General features: G+C 40.2%; 1 protein-coding gene across 5 annotated transcripts in view; it reads right to left on the bottom strand.

Annotated features, from left to right (window-relative positions):
* Positions 1 to 16750, bottom strand: part of ASH1L (ASH1 like histone lysine methyltransferase) — a 64209-nt gene that overhangs the window by 8876 nt on the left and 38583 nt on the right. For all 5 annotated transcript variants that reach the window (XM_055792353.1, XM_055792356.1, XM_055792358.1 and 2 more), the window contains exons 7-22: positions 15034 to 15128; positions 12299 to 12372; positions 10680 to 10725; positions 10333 to 10441; positions 9758 to 9964; positions 8604 to 8750; positions 7547 to 7655; positions 7201 to 7362; positions 6880 to 6974; positions 6463 to 6620; positions 4825 to 4977; positions 4299 to 4353; positions 4064 to 4196; positions 3356 to 3604; positions 2822 to 2908; positions 2536 to 2626 (exon numbers count right to left, since the gene is read on the bottom strand). In XM_055792353.1, the coding sequence (XP_055648328.1) occupies positions 2536 to 2626; positions 2822 to 2908; positions 3356 to 3604; positions 4064 to 4196; positions 4299 to 4353; positions 4825 to 4977; positions 6463 to 6620; positions 6880 to 6974; positions 7201 to 7362; positions 7547 to 7655; positions 8604 to 8750; positions 9758 to 9964; positions 10333 to 10441; positions 10680 to 10725; positions 12299 to 12372; positions 15034 to 15128 (1970 nt within the window). The remainder of the gene's footprint in view (positions 1 to 2535; positions 2627 to 2821; positions 2909 to 3355; positions 3605 to 4063; positions 4197 to 4298; positions 4354 to 4824; positions 4978 to 6462; positions 6621 to 6879; positions 6975 to 7200; positions 7363 to 7546; positions 7656 to 8603; positions 8751 to 9757; positions 9965 to 10332; positions 10442 to 10679; positions 10726 to 12298; positions 12373 to 15033; positions 15129 to 16750) is intronic.

The raw sequence follows: 16750 nt of genomic DNA, 5'->3' as shown, positions 1-16750 counted from the left end.
TCCACTGCACTATTAAAAAAATCCTCTGATTTAAACCAGAGATGACATGGGCCATAGATGGGCACTGACATCTGTCTACAAGCACGAAGCCATACCGGGATTCCTGTTAAACAAACAGAAGCTGTAGCTGTAGGAAGGGAAGAGATTTATTCTAGCTCGGTTAAGTGAAAAACAGACTGAAGACAGAATGACACAGGCTTGCACGTAAGCTAGCACAGCGCCAGCACTTCCAGGATTCTGTGTGTATTTTCTGGTGATTAGCAAAAACCCTCACCCATTTGATTAGCTCTCCTTGCTATCTGAATAAAAGGTGGGATAATAACATCTTTATTTTACTATGTTAAGGATTACTTTTAAGGAACCCACCTCCCTAATTTATTTAAAAGACTTGCAGGGAAAAAAAGTAAGGTACGTGCTGAGAGCATAAAACCACCTAATTTTGGCTGTTATTTTAAATGAGCTTCTGTACCTCTTCAGTGAGAATAAAGCAACTGTAGTACTTATTGTACCTGACTAAAAAAGGAATATTCAGAAAGAAACATACCCAGATACTCTCCTGCCCTAAGGATCAGGAAGCTTTATTTCAAATTCAAGTTTATCCAGATGTTACTAACTACTGAAATAGCTAACCCTCAGTCTCAAAAAGGAAGTTTATAATTTGGTGTTTTCTAGGCAGAAATGTGGCTGCTATTGCCGGTGCAGCACAGATAATGATGTATGATAGTTTCTGGCTATATGGGTTTTCCAAGATCCATTTTGATTTCTGTTAATTAACTCACATCTGAGGTAGAACTCCTCGTGCACTCTGCAGGATGTGACAGATCAATTATTCAGATCTACTTGCATAATCTCCTGGTTTTATGTGTTAGGTGATTTTTGCAGAGGAAGCACATCTGTAAACCTCAAGTATTATCAAGAAATTAAAAAAACCAAGTCCTCTAACCAGATGCTGAAGTGCCCTCACTTATTTAGAGGGATTTTATTACAGCCAAGTGTGCGTACTCACACAGTTAAAGCTTTTCAGCCTTGTTCCTCAAAAATGTTGAGTTCTCAAGCTTGGAACTGGAAGCCAAACTAATTCAATGTACAGACACCACCCCCCAGCAGCGAGGGAGGACCGATTTATAAAGGCAGGCAATGGGCTCAAAAGCACTTTCAGCCTTTACCAGCCTCTTTCTAACACACAACACACAGGGACAATGTCATAGTCTTTGCATAGAGCGACTGTGGGGCTGAAGATCACTGCGGTCTCTTTTGCCTTGAAAACTGGAGATTACATGACCTTGTAGAAACCAGAGGGAGGAAAAACATGGTTCTTCTTCTGTCTCCAAGAAAACTTTCTTCTACTGTTTCCCGGATGCCTTCTATGCCTGTGTGCCTGCATCACAACAATTTCTATAGGCAGGTGTCATGCCTCAGAACTTTTGGCAGAGAACTTGAGACAAGTGATGAAACCACAGATTTTCCCTTTTTCTACTGTAGCTGTGCGTTCCATTGCACCACCTTCTGCTTATATACCTTGCCTGATCTATTCCCTGGAACTGTAGAGGCATTTGGTGCCTAACAGCGGCAGTTTGGTCTCCTTTGTCCTCTGCTGACAGTACGCAGAGTTTAGCCACTTAAGGACTAACATTTCTCTAATTAAAGTCACCAAGATCAGATGAGAGGTAAGTGACTGAAATACGTGCCACAACAAATATTACCTTAATGCTATGAATGACTGGAAGATGCTACAAAACCCAGCTAAAATGTAATCCCTTTTAACAGAAAACATAAAAGCAAGTACCAATATAACCCTAGAAAGTGAGTTACTCTCCAGCAATGAACACAGCAAGAAACAAGAAATGAGAAAACCAAATGGCTGAGCTCTAGAATAAAAATGGAGGACTGAATGCAAATTCTAGAATCCTGCAGAGAGCATAAAGAACACCCTGTTCTTTGACCTTTTTCTTCTTTTTTAAAATTCTCCATTTCCTGAAGACTCTCCCATTCCTCTCTAGCAAACACACCAACTGGTTTTACTCATTCAAGAGCAGTTCTCTTAATTATTACATAGGCTTCTTTCTAACCTTGCATGTATCTGTAGGATGAAATAAAAAAAACCCCAGCATTCAATTAACTAGGATATGTGGCTGTGTAACTGCCTCTGAAAGACTCAGGGCTTTGGAACAATGTCCAGAAAGATACACTTCAGGGAGCAAACAAACAGTAAGCTGGATGTTTTAATGACTGTTCTACACTAAAATACTGAAGGTCTATAGGCTTCTTTACCTTTACTTCCAAATGTTAACTACCAGAAGTTGGCTCAGCATCTTTTTCCGGCCAGCAGGAGAGCCCTATCTGTGCTAGAAGTAATTAATGTTTCCTCATCAACCAGCCTGTGAGAACTCTTACTATGTGTCACTCCCATAACAGCAAAGAGTGCAGCTTTCTGCTTGTAAAAACATAAAAGCATTTTAAACAGGGTGATGCCAGAAATCTCAGTTACGCTCTTATCTGATGGAAATCACACCAGCCACCAGAGTTAGCACATACCTTGGCGTAGCAGCAGATCATCCCGTAATAAGCATATATAATAAACACAGCCAGGCTGGGCATAATGGGGACGAGGAATCATGGGAACCTCCTGGATGAAAAAGAAAAAAGGAAGGAAATTCTGAGATGCCCACCATAATCAGTGCAAAAAGGGGGCTGATATCCTTTTGGAAATAGGCAGAAGTGGACAGAGGAGAACTGACACTTAATGTCATAAATCTAAACCAAGGAATGCAAGAGCTGCTTTAGTTTCTAACTGTAGTAATGAAGAAGAGACTTTTTTTACCCTGTTCACAGACCGAGGTTCACACTGCTCACACAAGTAGTGTTCAACATCAGAATTCACACCCATGCAGTCACAGTGCTGCCAGACCTAGAAAAAGATACATCCCAGTTAGAAATTCCTGTTATAGATTTTATTTACAAATTGCATTTTCTCAAAAAATATTAAGGCAAGCAGGAAAACAAGCTTCCCAAAGAAAATTCAAGATTTTTTTTGAACTATTTCACACTATGTCAGAAGACAGAAGAGATCCCCACGCAACCTTTTGAGTAAAAGCCCAAAATTCCTGAAATTAATTCTGCTTGCCTACAGACAGGAGCTGTTGGCAGTTTCAGGAATGTGCTAGCTCCTCTATATAGAAAAGCAAGTTGCATCTCCTCTGTGAAAACAGAATCACTCAATTCTTTCGGAGAGGAAATTAAGGTCTGAAGAGGTAATTAATGCTACCAGCTACATGCAAACTGCTGGTAAAAGTTCCACGGGTTATGAAGAATACAACAAGAGCACCAGGCTCCATTTTTGTTCCCCCTGCCTCACCATGCACTTTTCACACTGGATCATGAGTCCTTCATCTTTGTAAAGGCCACAAATGCAACGGATCACATCCTCATCCTTCTCATGCCCATTTTCTTTTTCACAGACTGATGTCTCGCTGCTGTCAGCTTCACTTGCTGTTTCTCCCACAATTTCATCAATTTGGGCAGATGCCTCATGGCGAGCATTGTAATATGCTTTCCGTAGCCGGCATACATCACGCCCAGTCGGAGATTTTCTGCCATAGTATTTCTGAATAAAAATAAAACAAAGAAACAAAAAAAGTTTTTTCCAGGTTCCATGTTTTTGGTGCACTCCTCCTGCCTGCATCCACCCTTACACAGGTCTTCACTAAAGCTGTGGCCACAGATGTGGCACACACCTGTCCAACCTCCTCCTTATTCTGAACAGCAGGTCCATGTATCTTACACATGCCACTGAGTAACAAGGTACTTCTTCCAAAAGGAACTGATATTTCTTTAGGTTAGCTGTGTTCTTGACCTTCTATTTGTCTAACCTAAGGCAACCAAAAGGCACTAAGAGTAAGCTGAAGCCCACAAATTACTATCGATGTCTGTTCATCAGAAACGGATCATCACAAGTTCTCTTTCTCTAAAATATTTTTCTCATTACTGGAAGTCAGTAAAAGCATTAAACAAGGGTATATCCCCAATGTCTATGCAACAGCTTTAAGGCCAGAGAGCACCTCACCTCTGCATTCCGGAAGACCTTCAGCATGTCCCCATCAAAAGCTTCCACAGTTTTATAATAGCCAGTCAAGATCTGTTTCTCAATTGTGGCAAGGTCCAACGGGTCAGAAATCTTTTCATAATAGTCTGCATTTCTAAAATGGGAATGTAGGCACAATGTCATTTTCACTAGCAACTCAAAGCTGTGCAAATCCATTATAGAGAACAACGGGTTGCTCTGAGAAGCAAGTACTTACTTTTTCTTTGGGGGTAGGTTCAGGAGGGGAGCTGCAAGAGCCTGCCTGGAGGAATCTGTAACAGGAACACACAGTTTAGCAACATTCACTTGAGTAAAACTTCAAAAGACAAGCAACTAACATCATCCAACTAGGCTAAAAAAAGGCTCTTCTACTATCTGAGGCACAGGGAATTGAAATGCTTTTGCATTTCTAGAGGTTGGTTTCTGTAATTGGGCTACACGTATCGAAACAGAGGATAGCTTCCTTGCAATTCTGTCAATTGTACAATTTTGCTGAACTACTGAGAAATCAATTTAAAAGGACAGCAACATCTACAGATTCTGGTGACAGAGGAAGGGGTTGAGGATAAAGCGAAGTGATTACTGGTAGCAGGAGAAAGGATAAAAAAAAAAAAGGGGGGGGAAGGTTGTTTAACATCCTGAAATAAACCCTTTTCCCCCCTAGTATTTTCTATTCAGAGAGTCCATTGTTCCAGAGGCTGAAAAAGTCTCCATGAAGATTTTTTTAGGAGTGTCACCTTCACCTTTATAGGATATGATGCTATCACATATTTCCTTGAAGATTTGTGCTAGGCGGGCAGCACGAGCTACTTCAATATTCTCTTCAGCTGCAGCCAAGCGTCGTGTTCTCACAGAGCGGGAGGTCTGAAGGGCTGAAAACTGGGTCATGAAGACATCTGAAAGAGGGCAAAGAATTATCTCTAAGCAAAAAATTAAAGGTCAAGTTACAGCATTTTTTCCAATACAGCAACTCCACCACCACTGATTAAAATTAGCGTGTTTTCTAAGCTACTACAAAAGGCTTCAGTTTCACATTCTCAAGTCATCTCTCACTGCTTATAGCTCACCTAAATGGTTAAGGTGGTTACCAAAATATTGTCCATTGCAGGAGCAAAACCAGCATGTCACTGAATTTACCCAAAATACCCACTTCCCAGCTTCTCCTGTACCTGACAGTGGGCACCAAATCCTGCATGGCTGTGAAGATTATGACCCTACGAACAGTGCTATTTTTGCAGCAGGGTTAATACATCTTCTTGATAGTCATATTTTGTCCCATTCCCATAACTGACTGCATGCCCAAAAGCTTTGTTCTCTAAAGGCCTGAAATCCATCACATTATGAGGGTAAATAACAATTTTCAAAGTCAATGCAACTGCTTCTGGTTTAGGGATACAGAAAGGGAAACCCAGCCCTTCTCTGTAAGGGGCCAATCATAGAATATGTTAAATATTGTCTTCCTCCTCCTCGGAGAAACCACTCCTGATGAAATGCAAGACATGACAACTTCTGCCAGGACCCAAGAGACATCAGGGCTGCAGGGCTGCTGAAGGAACACAAACAAATCCAGCAACCAGACAAATGGTTTATATAGTACTAAATTCTCATTCTGAAGAAAACAGCATTACGTTGTTTTCAGAGGAAACGGCAGAATCCCATAATGCAAACAATACACTGAAACAGTAAGAGCTTCTGTCTTACCCTGCCACGTAAAGATAAGGGCACTGACACACGAATACATACATATATAGGTATTTTGTCTGTATAGCATTCCCTGTATTTATTACAAAACGTGTATGGATCTTGTAGTAACTCTACATTTGATTTATACACAGAGCTTACTTAAACTCTTCATAGCTATGCCATACAAAAGACATTGAGGTGCTGGAGTGTGTTCAAAAAAGGATAATAAAGCTGGTGAAGAGTCTAGAGAACAAGTCTTACGAGGAGCGGCTGAGGGCACTGGGGGTGTTTAGCCTGGAGAAAAGGAGGCTCAGGGGGGACCTTATCGCTCCCTACAGCTGCCTGAAAGATGGCTGGAGGCAGGGGGGTGTCAAGTCTCTTCTCACAAGTAACAAGTGATAGAACAAGAGGAAATGGCCTCGAGTTGTGCCAGGGAGGTTTAGACTGGATATTAGGAAAAATTTCTTCACTGAAAGCATTGGAACAGGCGGCCCAGGGAAGTGGTGGAGTCACCATCCCTGGAGATGTTTAAAAGATGCATAGATGTGGCACTCAGGGACACCGTTTAGCGGTGGACTTGGCAGTGCCAGGTTAACAGTTGGACTCAATGATCTTAAAAGTCTTTTCCAACCTAAACGATTGTATGATTCTATATAGGTTCTCCAAGTAGCAACCTGAGGAACCTGTGTTGGCCTCACCAGATTTGATGTTGCCATCATCCCGACAGATTCCATTCCAGCGGTTGTACAGCGATGTGGTGTGGATATTGTCACTGACATGCTTCACTTCCTCTTGTTTTTGTCGAATCTTTTCCCAGTTTCGTACCAAAAATACATGGTGTTTTAGCACAAAATTCCTACAGAAATTAGAAAAGCATTCAAGAATCACCTTCTTACTATAAAATCCATTACTTAATGTAGGGAAAAAGACAAGATATTGAGGTACAATTCTGTACCTTCTCTCCTCAGTGGAGAGGAATTCTACCCTAGCTGATTAAAGAACTAAGAACTGCTTACTCAGACCTTTCATGATACCCTATTTTACAGAAAAAAATAATTTTGACATTTGCACAACACTCCATTTCTGAGGAAAATCCCACGGAAATCATCTCTTACCTTTCTCTGTTGGACATGGGCTTCATCTGAAGCTGTGGTGTCAGCCTTGTTGGTGCATTCACACTTTCACTGGGTTCCTCTGGGATGTGGCCCCTCTGGAAAACAGATCATTCTGATAGACAGGAAAAAAACCTGTGCCAAGAACTTAGCAAAGCAGAAAAAACAGTTCCTGAGGCAGGACCTGTAGTATTTCATTAGCTATTTCTCTGAGGAGACATACTGTATATTTACAATATACAAATACACAGGTTTTCGGTCTGATGGGACAAACTGATTGCCTATTAAACTTTATTCATGAAAAAAGCTGTCTTTACTACTTACTCGCTTCTTTAGTTTGTGCTTTGACTTCCTTTTCTCTTTTGACCGCCCGGGCCTTCTGTGGGTGCTCACAGGCTGATTGCTTTTGCTTGAAAGTCCATTCATTCGCTGACTTTTACCCCCAATTATTCCTCTGCATTTGTCAAAACCGCATTTGCAGAGTTGCTTGGGGAGGGAAAGAAAGATAAATTATTTTAAATAAACCCCAAAACATTTAGATTATCTCTCCATACTATAAAGAACCTGTTCTGTCAAATACGACCCAATAGGTTTTGTTATTCAACTTTCAACCTTACGGAACTGTTTGTCCTTGGTGAGTTTTTTCAAGGCCTCGCACTGTGATCCTTACCTGCTTTTCAACATTAAACGAATGAAAGTTGTAGTCGTAGGTCAATTCAGTACCAGCAGGCATGTCTTTAAGCGCATACAATCCAATCCGGTAAACACCATTAACAGACCTACAGGGAAAAATACAACAAAATATTCACAATAATTAAAATTATCTTTGTCCACAGTGGAAGTGTTAAGAGACAGGAAGCAACACTTCTGCCCTGCTCTGGATTATGCCTGTTCTTCATTTTTTACTGTTCTGTTTATCTCTTACAACAAACTCTGAAAGCTAAAAAAGTGAATACCATATTCACAAAGAGCAGGCAGCTTTGCTTCAAATACAGAAGCTGCAAACTATAGTGGCCATCACGGCAGTTCTACTGATCAACCACCAAAATTCAGGCCCTCACCCTAAATCAAAAGCTTCCACTGAACATCACACCTCATTTGATGAGATGCACTTAAACTAGCTGCCTCTCCAATTCTTGTACTTCTTTTTTGGCGTTGGATTTTAAAATGTAAAACTTGATTACTATTGCTTAAATCATCTGAGAATCACAAGCTACTCGGCTGTACTGCCACCACAGCTGATTCCTATTACGACCATCTGCTGCTTCACTGCAAGCCCTCCACTACACATTCCTCAGAAGTACTTCCTACTAGTCTGGCACTCAATTTCTTCTGATAACATGGTACTGATAAGACACAGGGTGTGCTGAAATCAGACTACTTCCCTATTTGCCTGCTTTACAAAAATAAAAATAAAAATCCAATTGCCAGAAGGAAAGACTACATACACATACATTATTTTACAGCATTACTTAGGATTCAAACTTTATAGCAGGTTAACAATATGACAAACGACGCTGGATTTGCCTTGCCAGAAAACTTACATCCCACCTCCAAAATGACCAACACCTGCAAAAATTACTTCTCTTGTGCAATGCAAGTATGACAGTAAGTATTATTTACACTGCTCAGCTATTTTTAGATCAGTTTCTCTTAGATGATGTGGTTATCTCTATCTTAGTCACTGGTATACCAGTCTTCCAGTAAACAGAATATATTTTTCTTACCATTTCTGCATCTCACAGTTAGGATTACAGCTGTGGTTGATAAAACGAGCCTCATTGCCCATACGATAACTATCTATCACCATTCCACTGTCTAAATTCAGGCAGTAATGATCACTGTGATTATGGTACTGTTCAATCATCCGGTTCCTAGGAAGCAACACAGGAAAGTTAGTTGTGATTCTGCTTGCTGCTGCAAAGCAAACGGGGAGTAACATAATAATAGCACATTCAAGAATTCTGAGAGAGGGTTTTGAAGAAAAAGCAATTATAATCTTTTATATTTTATAGAACCATACACCTAGAGATGGAGGAAAACCATTATTATACCTATTTTTATAAGTCAAGGCCACTGACAGAGCTTGGATTAGAATTTAGAAATCTGCTCTTCTGGAATGCTCCCTTTTGGGTTCTGCAGATTATTTGTATACAATTCATGTTGATAACCTGTGTATGGAAGAGAAAATGCAGGTATACATATTCTTTGGTGTGTTTATGTACGCACGTGTACAACAATCAGCTTCTTCCTTTCATTATCTGGGATTGGACACAATTTCTGGATTTACATCCATGGATTACAGCTACCTCTTTTTAGCAAGAGAGCAACAGTAACAAGAGTCGGTTGTGTAAGCAGTTAATCTCTGTATGAGAAGATTGCGTTTGTCTTCTGATGTAGCTCTAAGAGTAGCAAGTATGTCTCTCCAACTTCAATTATCCTATGATGCTACGTAGTACAAGACTACAATTCTTTCATTGGTGTTGGTGCTCCCACTTGTTGTTTTTTCATCATACCTATCTGCCAAAGCTCACTTCCCTTCCTGCCCCGTTCTGCCCTTCAGCTGCGTCTTGCACAGTTCAGATCCCACATGGTACTCATAATTATATCAAATTCACATTCACTTGTGGCATTTGGCATTTACAGAGCAGATGTGGCAGATGATGCATTCCAAACGCTAATCATTCCCCTCTATTTGACTGAGAAAAACTTGGTTGATCAAAAAAGCCAAATTCTAAGCCTTCCTCCTGGTGGCTGTGACCAGAAAAGCATTCTTTCCCACTCCCCTTCGTTCCTATCTAAGGATTTCCCAGCAATGATAATAGATACTAAAATCATTTATTGAGCCTTCCATGCTAAAGCAGCAAATAAATATTTCTACCTGAATTCTTGCTCACTAACAACTTCTCCCAGATATTCAATGATAAACTGTCCTGCTTTCAGGGGTTCCTTGGTACGAATACCCCATCCTTTCTCCTCAGCCCGGAACCTTTCCAGACACTGCACCCATTCATGCCTCTGTATCCGCTGGTTACAACACTGTTCACCACAAGGGCAGGTGTTTGGTGAACACTCCGCAAATATCATCCTGAAATAAAAAAACAAAGAAGTTAAAGGAAGGTGAATAGCATACTTTTAGATCTATCATACAAGGAAATAAAAGATCACTCTGTTAAACAAAAGTTATTAAAGAACTAAAATGCTTCTTATTTTCGAGGTGTAATTCACACGAGGATTCAGAGCCTGGCTCTCACTGCTATTCAAAGCGCAAAGTGGAGCTTTCAATGGGACCCTCCTCTGAGCGGGGGAGCGTACGTGCAGCAGAAAGTTACCCTGTATGCTTGTAACAATGACCTTTGTTACTGGGGTTGCATCCTTCTTAAGATATTATTAGGTGATGTGAAATAATACATTTGTTGAAATTGTTTTATCATAGTCAGTCAATCTATTTCTAACCTGTTAAGACAGTCTTCCACACAGCCCTTTCCATTGTCATCATCCGGTTTCTTACAATTGCAGGTAGTCGCCTCATAGCCAGAGAGAGGCTTGACATCCACATACACATCTGGAGAAAAAAAAAAAACAACAAACCAAACACAAAAACCTAAACCCAAACAGGGAAAAGAATTCTTTCCAGGTGAAAAAACAGAACTATTTTCATCCTACAGTATTTTCATTCTAATTACATAAAGCAAAAAAAGACAAGGTGGAAGCGTCTCTGGTAGGATGAAGAGTATGACAGAAAGGAGGGGTGTCATGGAAATTCCACAGTTAACACATTTTAGTAATAAGATTTTACTTACTAGAACGGATTTTTTTATAAAGTGGGACATCTGGCTTTTTATACAACTAAAAGGAAGAGAAAGAAAATTTTAATACATTACATAAATGCATCTATTATTCAAAAGAATCAGGGAAATTATGTTCTGTACATACATAACAGTTTTGTAATCGTTACTAGAAAATACATCTGCATTCTCCTCTTTAGGCTCAGACTACCTTAGCAAACAGGTCAAAAAATAGTACCTGCATAAGTAGAACTTAGGCTTAGTGAGTTAGCTGAGCAGTTTTGCTAACTATCTGAACAGAGCAATATGGCTAGCAGGACAGGCTATTCTGAACGATGCTGTCCCTTTCAATACTGAAGAGTAATTTAAATCTGCTTTGGAGAAAGCATCTTTAGTGGAATTACCATGTGCTGACCCTTTAAAAAATGAGGAAGAGAAATTCAGGTGCGTATCAAAAAGGTTGGGCTCAATGATCTTAAGGGGCTTTTCCAAGCTAAACCATTCCATGCAAACGTGACTACAGGTAGGAGCCAAGAGAAATGCAGATTCATCTTCCAAGTAAAGAAACTTCCTCTGCTGATGGAGATGACTGGAGGGAAAAGGGGAGCTTAGATCACATGTCCTAACTTCATATATATTCCATTCTTTCAAACAAGCTTTATGGAATAATTTCAAATTATTGCATATTTAACACGCAGGTACTACATTAATAGCCTTCCCTCTGTAACTTCTGTGGCAGACAAACCAAACACCCTACACAGCCATGGTACAAGCAAACTCACTCTGCAAGGGTTTTTGATATTCTAGGTAGATAAGAAAAATATCAAGGAAATAGATGACATATATTTATTATTTATGTAATGCTGAATAGGTAAAAATAGGCAGATGTAAGCCAAAACTGTCCTCAGCTGAAATGTCAACAGCGATCATTACTTTAAGATTAGATTTTGGTGGTATTACAAACAGTAGCTGGAGCCACAACCACCTGGGAATTTGTCTTGCTCATTTACATGCTTAAGTTACATGTTTGAGAGGGCTTTCTTGCTGTAGAGCTGGGGACAGATTTACCCTCCAGCTTAAATCCTGTGTTAAATCACTTGGTGGAAACTTCTCAGAGGGGGGGGAAAAAAAAAAAAAGCGCCTATTTTTAGGTTTGCACATATTTAAAGCTCTTTAAAAAGAATGAGACTGTTAAACGGCTTCTCTTCTTTCCTCAGTATCAAAATTTCAGCTTGCAAGTGAAAAATAAATTCCACTCTGCTGGGATTGATCCAAGAAAAATAAGGCCTGAAATTTCTCAGTGCTGTTGGCAGTACATCTGAATTCTCCTGAGGCGTGTCTAAAACAAGATCATTGCAGAAAGCAGGCACACTACCAAAATAAAAGTCTGCAGCAAAATTAGTGACTTTTTTCAGCAGAAACCCACAGGATTGCTATTTTGCAAGAGACGGAATAATGGGAATTATTCACATTAAATACATATGCAAATCCTTTTTTTCCTCATACAGTGGCAGCAATAAGAATATTCATCAATACACAGGATATACAAACATAGCTTTCATGTAAGAATCCTGCTGTTCTCTTTCTAAGACTTCTGATCATAATCTTGGTAACCCGGTAACTTTATCTTGTACCTGATTGTGTTTCCACTGCCAGAGGATGTCGTAAGGCAGCTGAAAGTCAATTCTCTTTTGTCTGAGATACTTTCCTGAAACAAAAAGGTCTGTAAGTTGCACACATTCATATTCACATATATCCAAGAGCAAAAAAGAGCCGTTCCCAGGCACACCGCCAAATTCTGATAGGGCCTCTCGACGTCTGAAAGTCAAAAAGGCAGAAGAGCAGAATGCTCCCGGAACATTCTGTTTGTCAGTGGCAAGCACAGCGACGAGCCCTCCATGACACTGCCTTCTGCAGCCTACTCCGCTGTTGCAGCCAGGTTTAAAGCTTTACTGACGGCGTGGAAAGCTGCTGTCTTAGCTACAAGCTGCCTGGTGAGGGAGGTGGCAGAGGGGGGCTGCCTTCTGTGCCGAGCGGTAGGGATGCCACTGAACTCCAACAGCCGCAGTTAAACCTTAAGAGCAGTGCCAGGAACCTCAGGTGTTTGCCCAGGAGGGGCCACCGAACGTGAGCTCCTGAAGGGACAACAGCAAATAACTGACACGACCGAATACAACTCTGTGCCTTACAGTACACGGTGGTAACTTCTGTGCAGAAATCTCAAAGTTGACACCTTCTCCTGAGCTTTTCTGTGTATGCATGAATACAATGATTTAGCACAGGGAAGCAAATCTGCATGCACAATTCACGCAAGATGGTAAATCACAGTGTTGTACTCAAAGAAACCAAATTAGTTTTGAAAATAGTATCCCAGCCTGTTCCTACGACCTTTACCAGAAGAGACTTAAGAATGAATTCAGACTTGGCAAACACATGCCTGAATGTTTCAGAAAGACTTCAAGATGATCTCTATTTTCAGCAATAACTGAAAATCATTTTATATAGGAGTTACTGCTTTCATTAAGGGTTCTGTCCATGTTCTAAAATTTACTGTCACCCCTAACCTCTTCCCAAAAGAGGGAAACCGATCCATTACATCCTTTGTTAATATAAGACCTCAGGTCTGACACAAGGGCTAGGTTAGTTCTAGCCAAAATGTTCCCTTATCATTTCGTCAGAATAGTGTGTCACAAAATTGCAGTGAGAAGAGTGACTAAGGATGAGGTGTCGGTCCCATGTCTGATTTTCCCAGCTTTTCTAGATGTTAACAAGTGCCTTTACATTCCTCCAGCAGGTCTGTGGTTTCATGTAAATTCACACACATACCCTCACCACTGGAAAATAAAAATTGTAATGTTTTCCTTACAATTTACTCCCAAATTACCGTTCCTTCTTCAATGCTTTATTCATCCATAACAGGTTCCAGGAAAGAGCTAAATCTGCTGGGAATTTGCTTTTACTTCTATGACCTCAGCAGGCAAAACAAAAGGCTCTTTCAGGTGCCCTGGCACCGTGCCTGGAGCGCATGGAAGGTCCCTCCAGCCCTCGTCAAGTGGGCACTGGTGCGGTCATCTGGCAGAGTCCTAAAACTCCTCACTCTGCCCTGCAGCTAAACCACTCTCCAGCTACCTGATACGGGGTAATCAAAGCAGCTTTATCTTCAGTGCAGGAGCTGGTGCGGGTCTGCTAGCACAAACAAATGTGGGCTTGGGGCCTCGTGCAGAGAAAAGAGAACAGGATCGTGGGCACTGCAAACTGAACCCGAGCATCCCGACAGATGGATCGGTCATGCAACAGAGTTAGATGACCCAATTCAAAAAGGAATGGAGAAAGGTCATGTTTTTTACAATTTAAATTAACACCTTCAGTTCTGAAACCTGTTTCGCGGCCAACGATCCACAGATCTGTCAAACTTCACCTGCTACTACCTCTCTCCAAAAGTCAAAGTTGCGCATGGAGCAAAAAAGTTCAGTTAAAGAAGACAAAACAATTACACATTTGTATTTGATGGGAGAAATATTCCTACTGAACAACGTGGAATTTCCCAAACTCTCTTCACATGACAGCACTTGAAGCAAGAAATCACAGCATTTTAAAAGTTGAAACGATTACCTGAAAAAATCAATCAGCCCTGGTTTATCCTGGGAAATGAGCTGCAAAAACATCAGCCTGGGAGTTCATGATCAATCCCCTCCAGGCAGCCCAGTCCAGTGGACTGGACATGTGAACAACATCCTGGACCTCCATGAGCTCTAAATGCTCATGCTTGCCCGTAGGTTATGGCTTCTTTCTGCAGAAGGCAAAGAGAAGCCCTAAACCTCATTTCTGTTCTACCTGAGACCTCAAAATGAGGATGAAATAAAAATTTATATAGTATCTAAGTTTTTAATTCTTCCTCACTTTTAGCCATGCTTGAAGACAGACACCATTAAGTGCATGGGGGCATGGAGGAGTTTATCATTGCATGCTTAGTTTTTGAGATTAACAAACAGTCATAATTGCCTCTGGCTATTCCACTGTAATATTAGTTTGAAAGGAGACTATTGTACTGCATTTAAGCACAAGTATTACGGCAGTTAAAGCAGGTTTTAAACTAGACTGGTATTTTCTTATGGTAAACAAAAAATGAGAACAAAGTTCACGTGGAAAAAAAAAGCCTCTCGAGTCACACTTCTGCACTGAAGAACACAGACAAGCATGACTTTTGGCAAAGTTCATATGCTGAAGGACATGACTAATCTGGCAAAGTGATAAAATAAAAGAACAAAAAAGGGAAAGGGGCAGAGAGATTGTAAAGTCCAGACTACTTCCATGTCACCTAAGTGCAATACCTGTTTCCCAACAACTAAAACACACATGAAGTACCCACCAACATGAATAGGGGCTGGAAACAATCCATGCTCATGCTCTCCAGGAGTGTACTCCAGCTTTTCTTTCTTTAATTGTATGAGGCGGCTCTTTGGACTGTAAACAAAAATAAATAAATCAATCATCAGAATGAGGAACACCTGTCATTTGCAAAAAACACATTTTCTGTTTTCATTAAGGCACAAACATCTAGAACATCATCACGCAAGAGAATAATAAGGAACAGCCAAAAAAACGGATTAAAAATTGATTTTCAGGTTGCTTGCCAAAGACATTTACCACATCCATTTCAAAACTTGGTGATTTTTCTCCATAACTTCTTTTCAGGCAACACCTAATGGGACACTATAAATTTGAAGTGCCTAGTATGTGATACATAAGTAATAACTAAAATTACAAAAATAAAAGAAGATCAACAAATTGTATCTGATATTGCTTGCTTAGGTATTTGACACGTTATACGAGCATACTGTCTGCTTTCCTAATTTGCTAAGAGTGAACATTCACATGTGCTACTCCTCTAGAAAGCTGTTCATCAAGAAAAGCAGGAAAAGAAGAGTGTTAAAAAAGCAATGAGATAACCCCCTTACAGAAGAAAAAGATAGGAATATGAAATAAGAATGGTTGTCTGGGTCACGCAGATGTCAAACCACCTAACGCAGTAACCTGTCTTTTATAAGCATCTCCTTTTGGCTACTGACAAACTATGGAAAGAAAAAAATGATGCAGTTATATTTAGTAGTGCAGCCCTGCAACATTCAGAGGAGACTTCTACATGTTAAATACACCCAAGATTAAAATTATGTTGACGCCTATTAAAGTTTACTGAAGTTTTTAAGGGATTTATTTTAATAACTGGACATACAACTGAAAGCCGACTCAATAAAAAAAGTCGTATTATTGTTTAACTAGTGAATGGAAAATGCAAGTTAAAAACAAATTTTGAGATACAGGTATCAACAAGTGACAATAATTACCGAAGGTCAGAAACAGAACTGATGGAAGGCAATAATTTGTGGTTCATATACTCTTCTAACCTTTTCTGGATTTTTGGTACTTATTTCACAAGCGTAACAGGTTGCTAAATTTTAGATAGCGAAATAAAAGCTAAGGCATACTGCTGAAATGAGGGCTCTGTTGAGCTAGACACTGTATATACTCTTTAAACAACCCTCCTTTTAACAGAGATGGCAAGGCTCTAGTTATTACGATACACTTGCATTTAACTTCATGTTTACAGCTGGACACACAGTTATCCTAATCAAAAAGCAGTAACATTCTCTCAGACCGTAAAGGTTAAGGTTTTAAATTATTATGACCCTTTGTTTAATGATGACAAGAAATAATTTCATTTCCTTTGGCAAACAAGAAGCTCCTTTGCCCACCAGGCAAAACCGATGTTCTAGAGGATTAAAAAACCAAACCAAAACCCCCTCGCCCAACAAACACTCCCCCTCCCAGCTCACGTCTTCTATCCTTCCAAGTCGTGCTGCAACGAAACACCAAGACTTGCAAAGAAAGGCCATCAAGTAACTGCTCACAAGACCTGGAAGGCAAGTTCTTCTCAAGAGGAAATAGAAAAAGGTATTTTCAAAAGGCAAAGTGTGAACTTCTATTTCCAAGAGCCAAGCAAATCCTTAAACCAAAGGCAGAGAAAAAAGGGAAACCATTCAATAGAAAGGTGACTTAATTCAAGCGAAATGTGCATCCTTCAATGC

Source organism: Falco peregrinus, chromosome 19 (genome assembly GCF_023634155.1).
Source record: "Falco peregrinus isolate bFalPer1 chromosome 19, bFalPer1.pri, whole genome shotgun sequence".
Taxonomy (NCBI): Eukaryota; Metazoa; Chordata; class Aves; order Falconiformes; family Falconidae; genus Falco; species Falco peregrinus.
The sequence above is the reverse complement of the archived record's forward strand: the minus strand, read 5'-3'. Positions and strand labels throughout refer to the sequence as shown.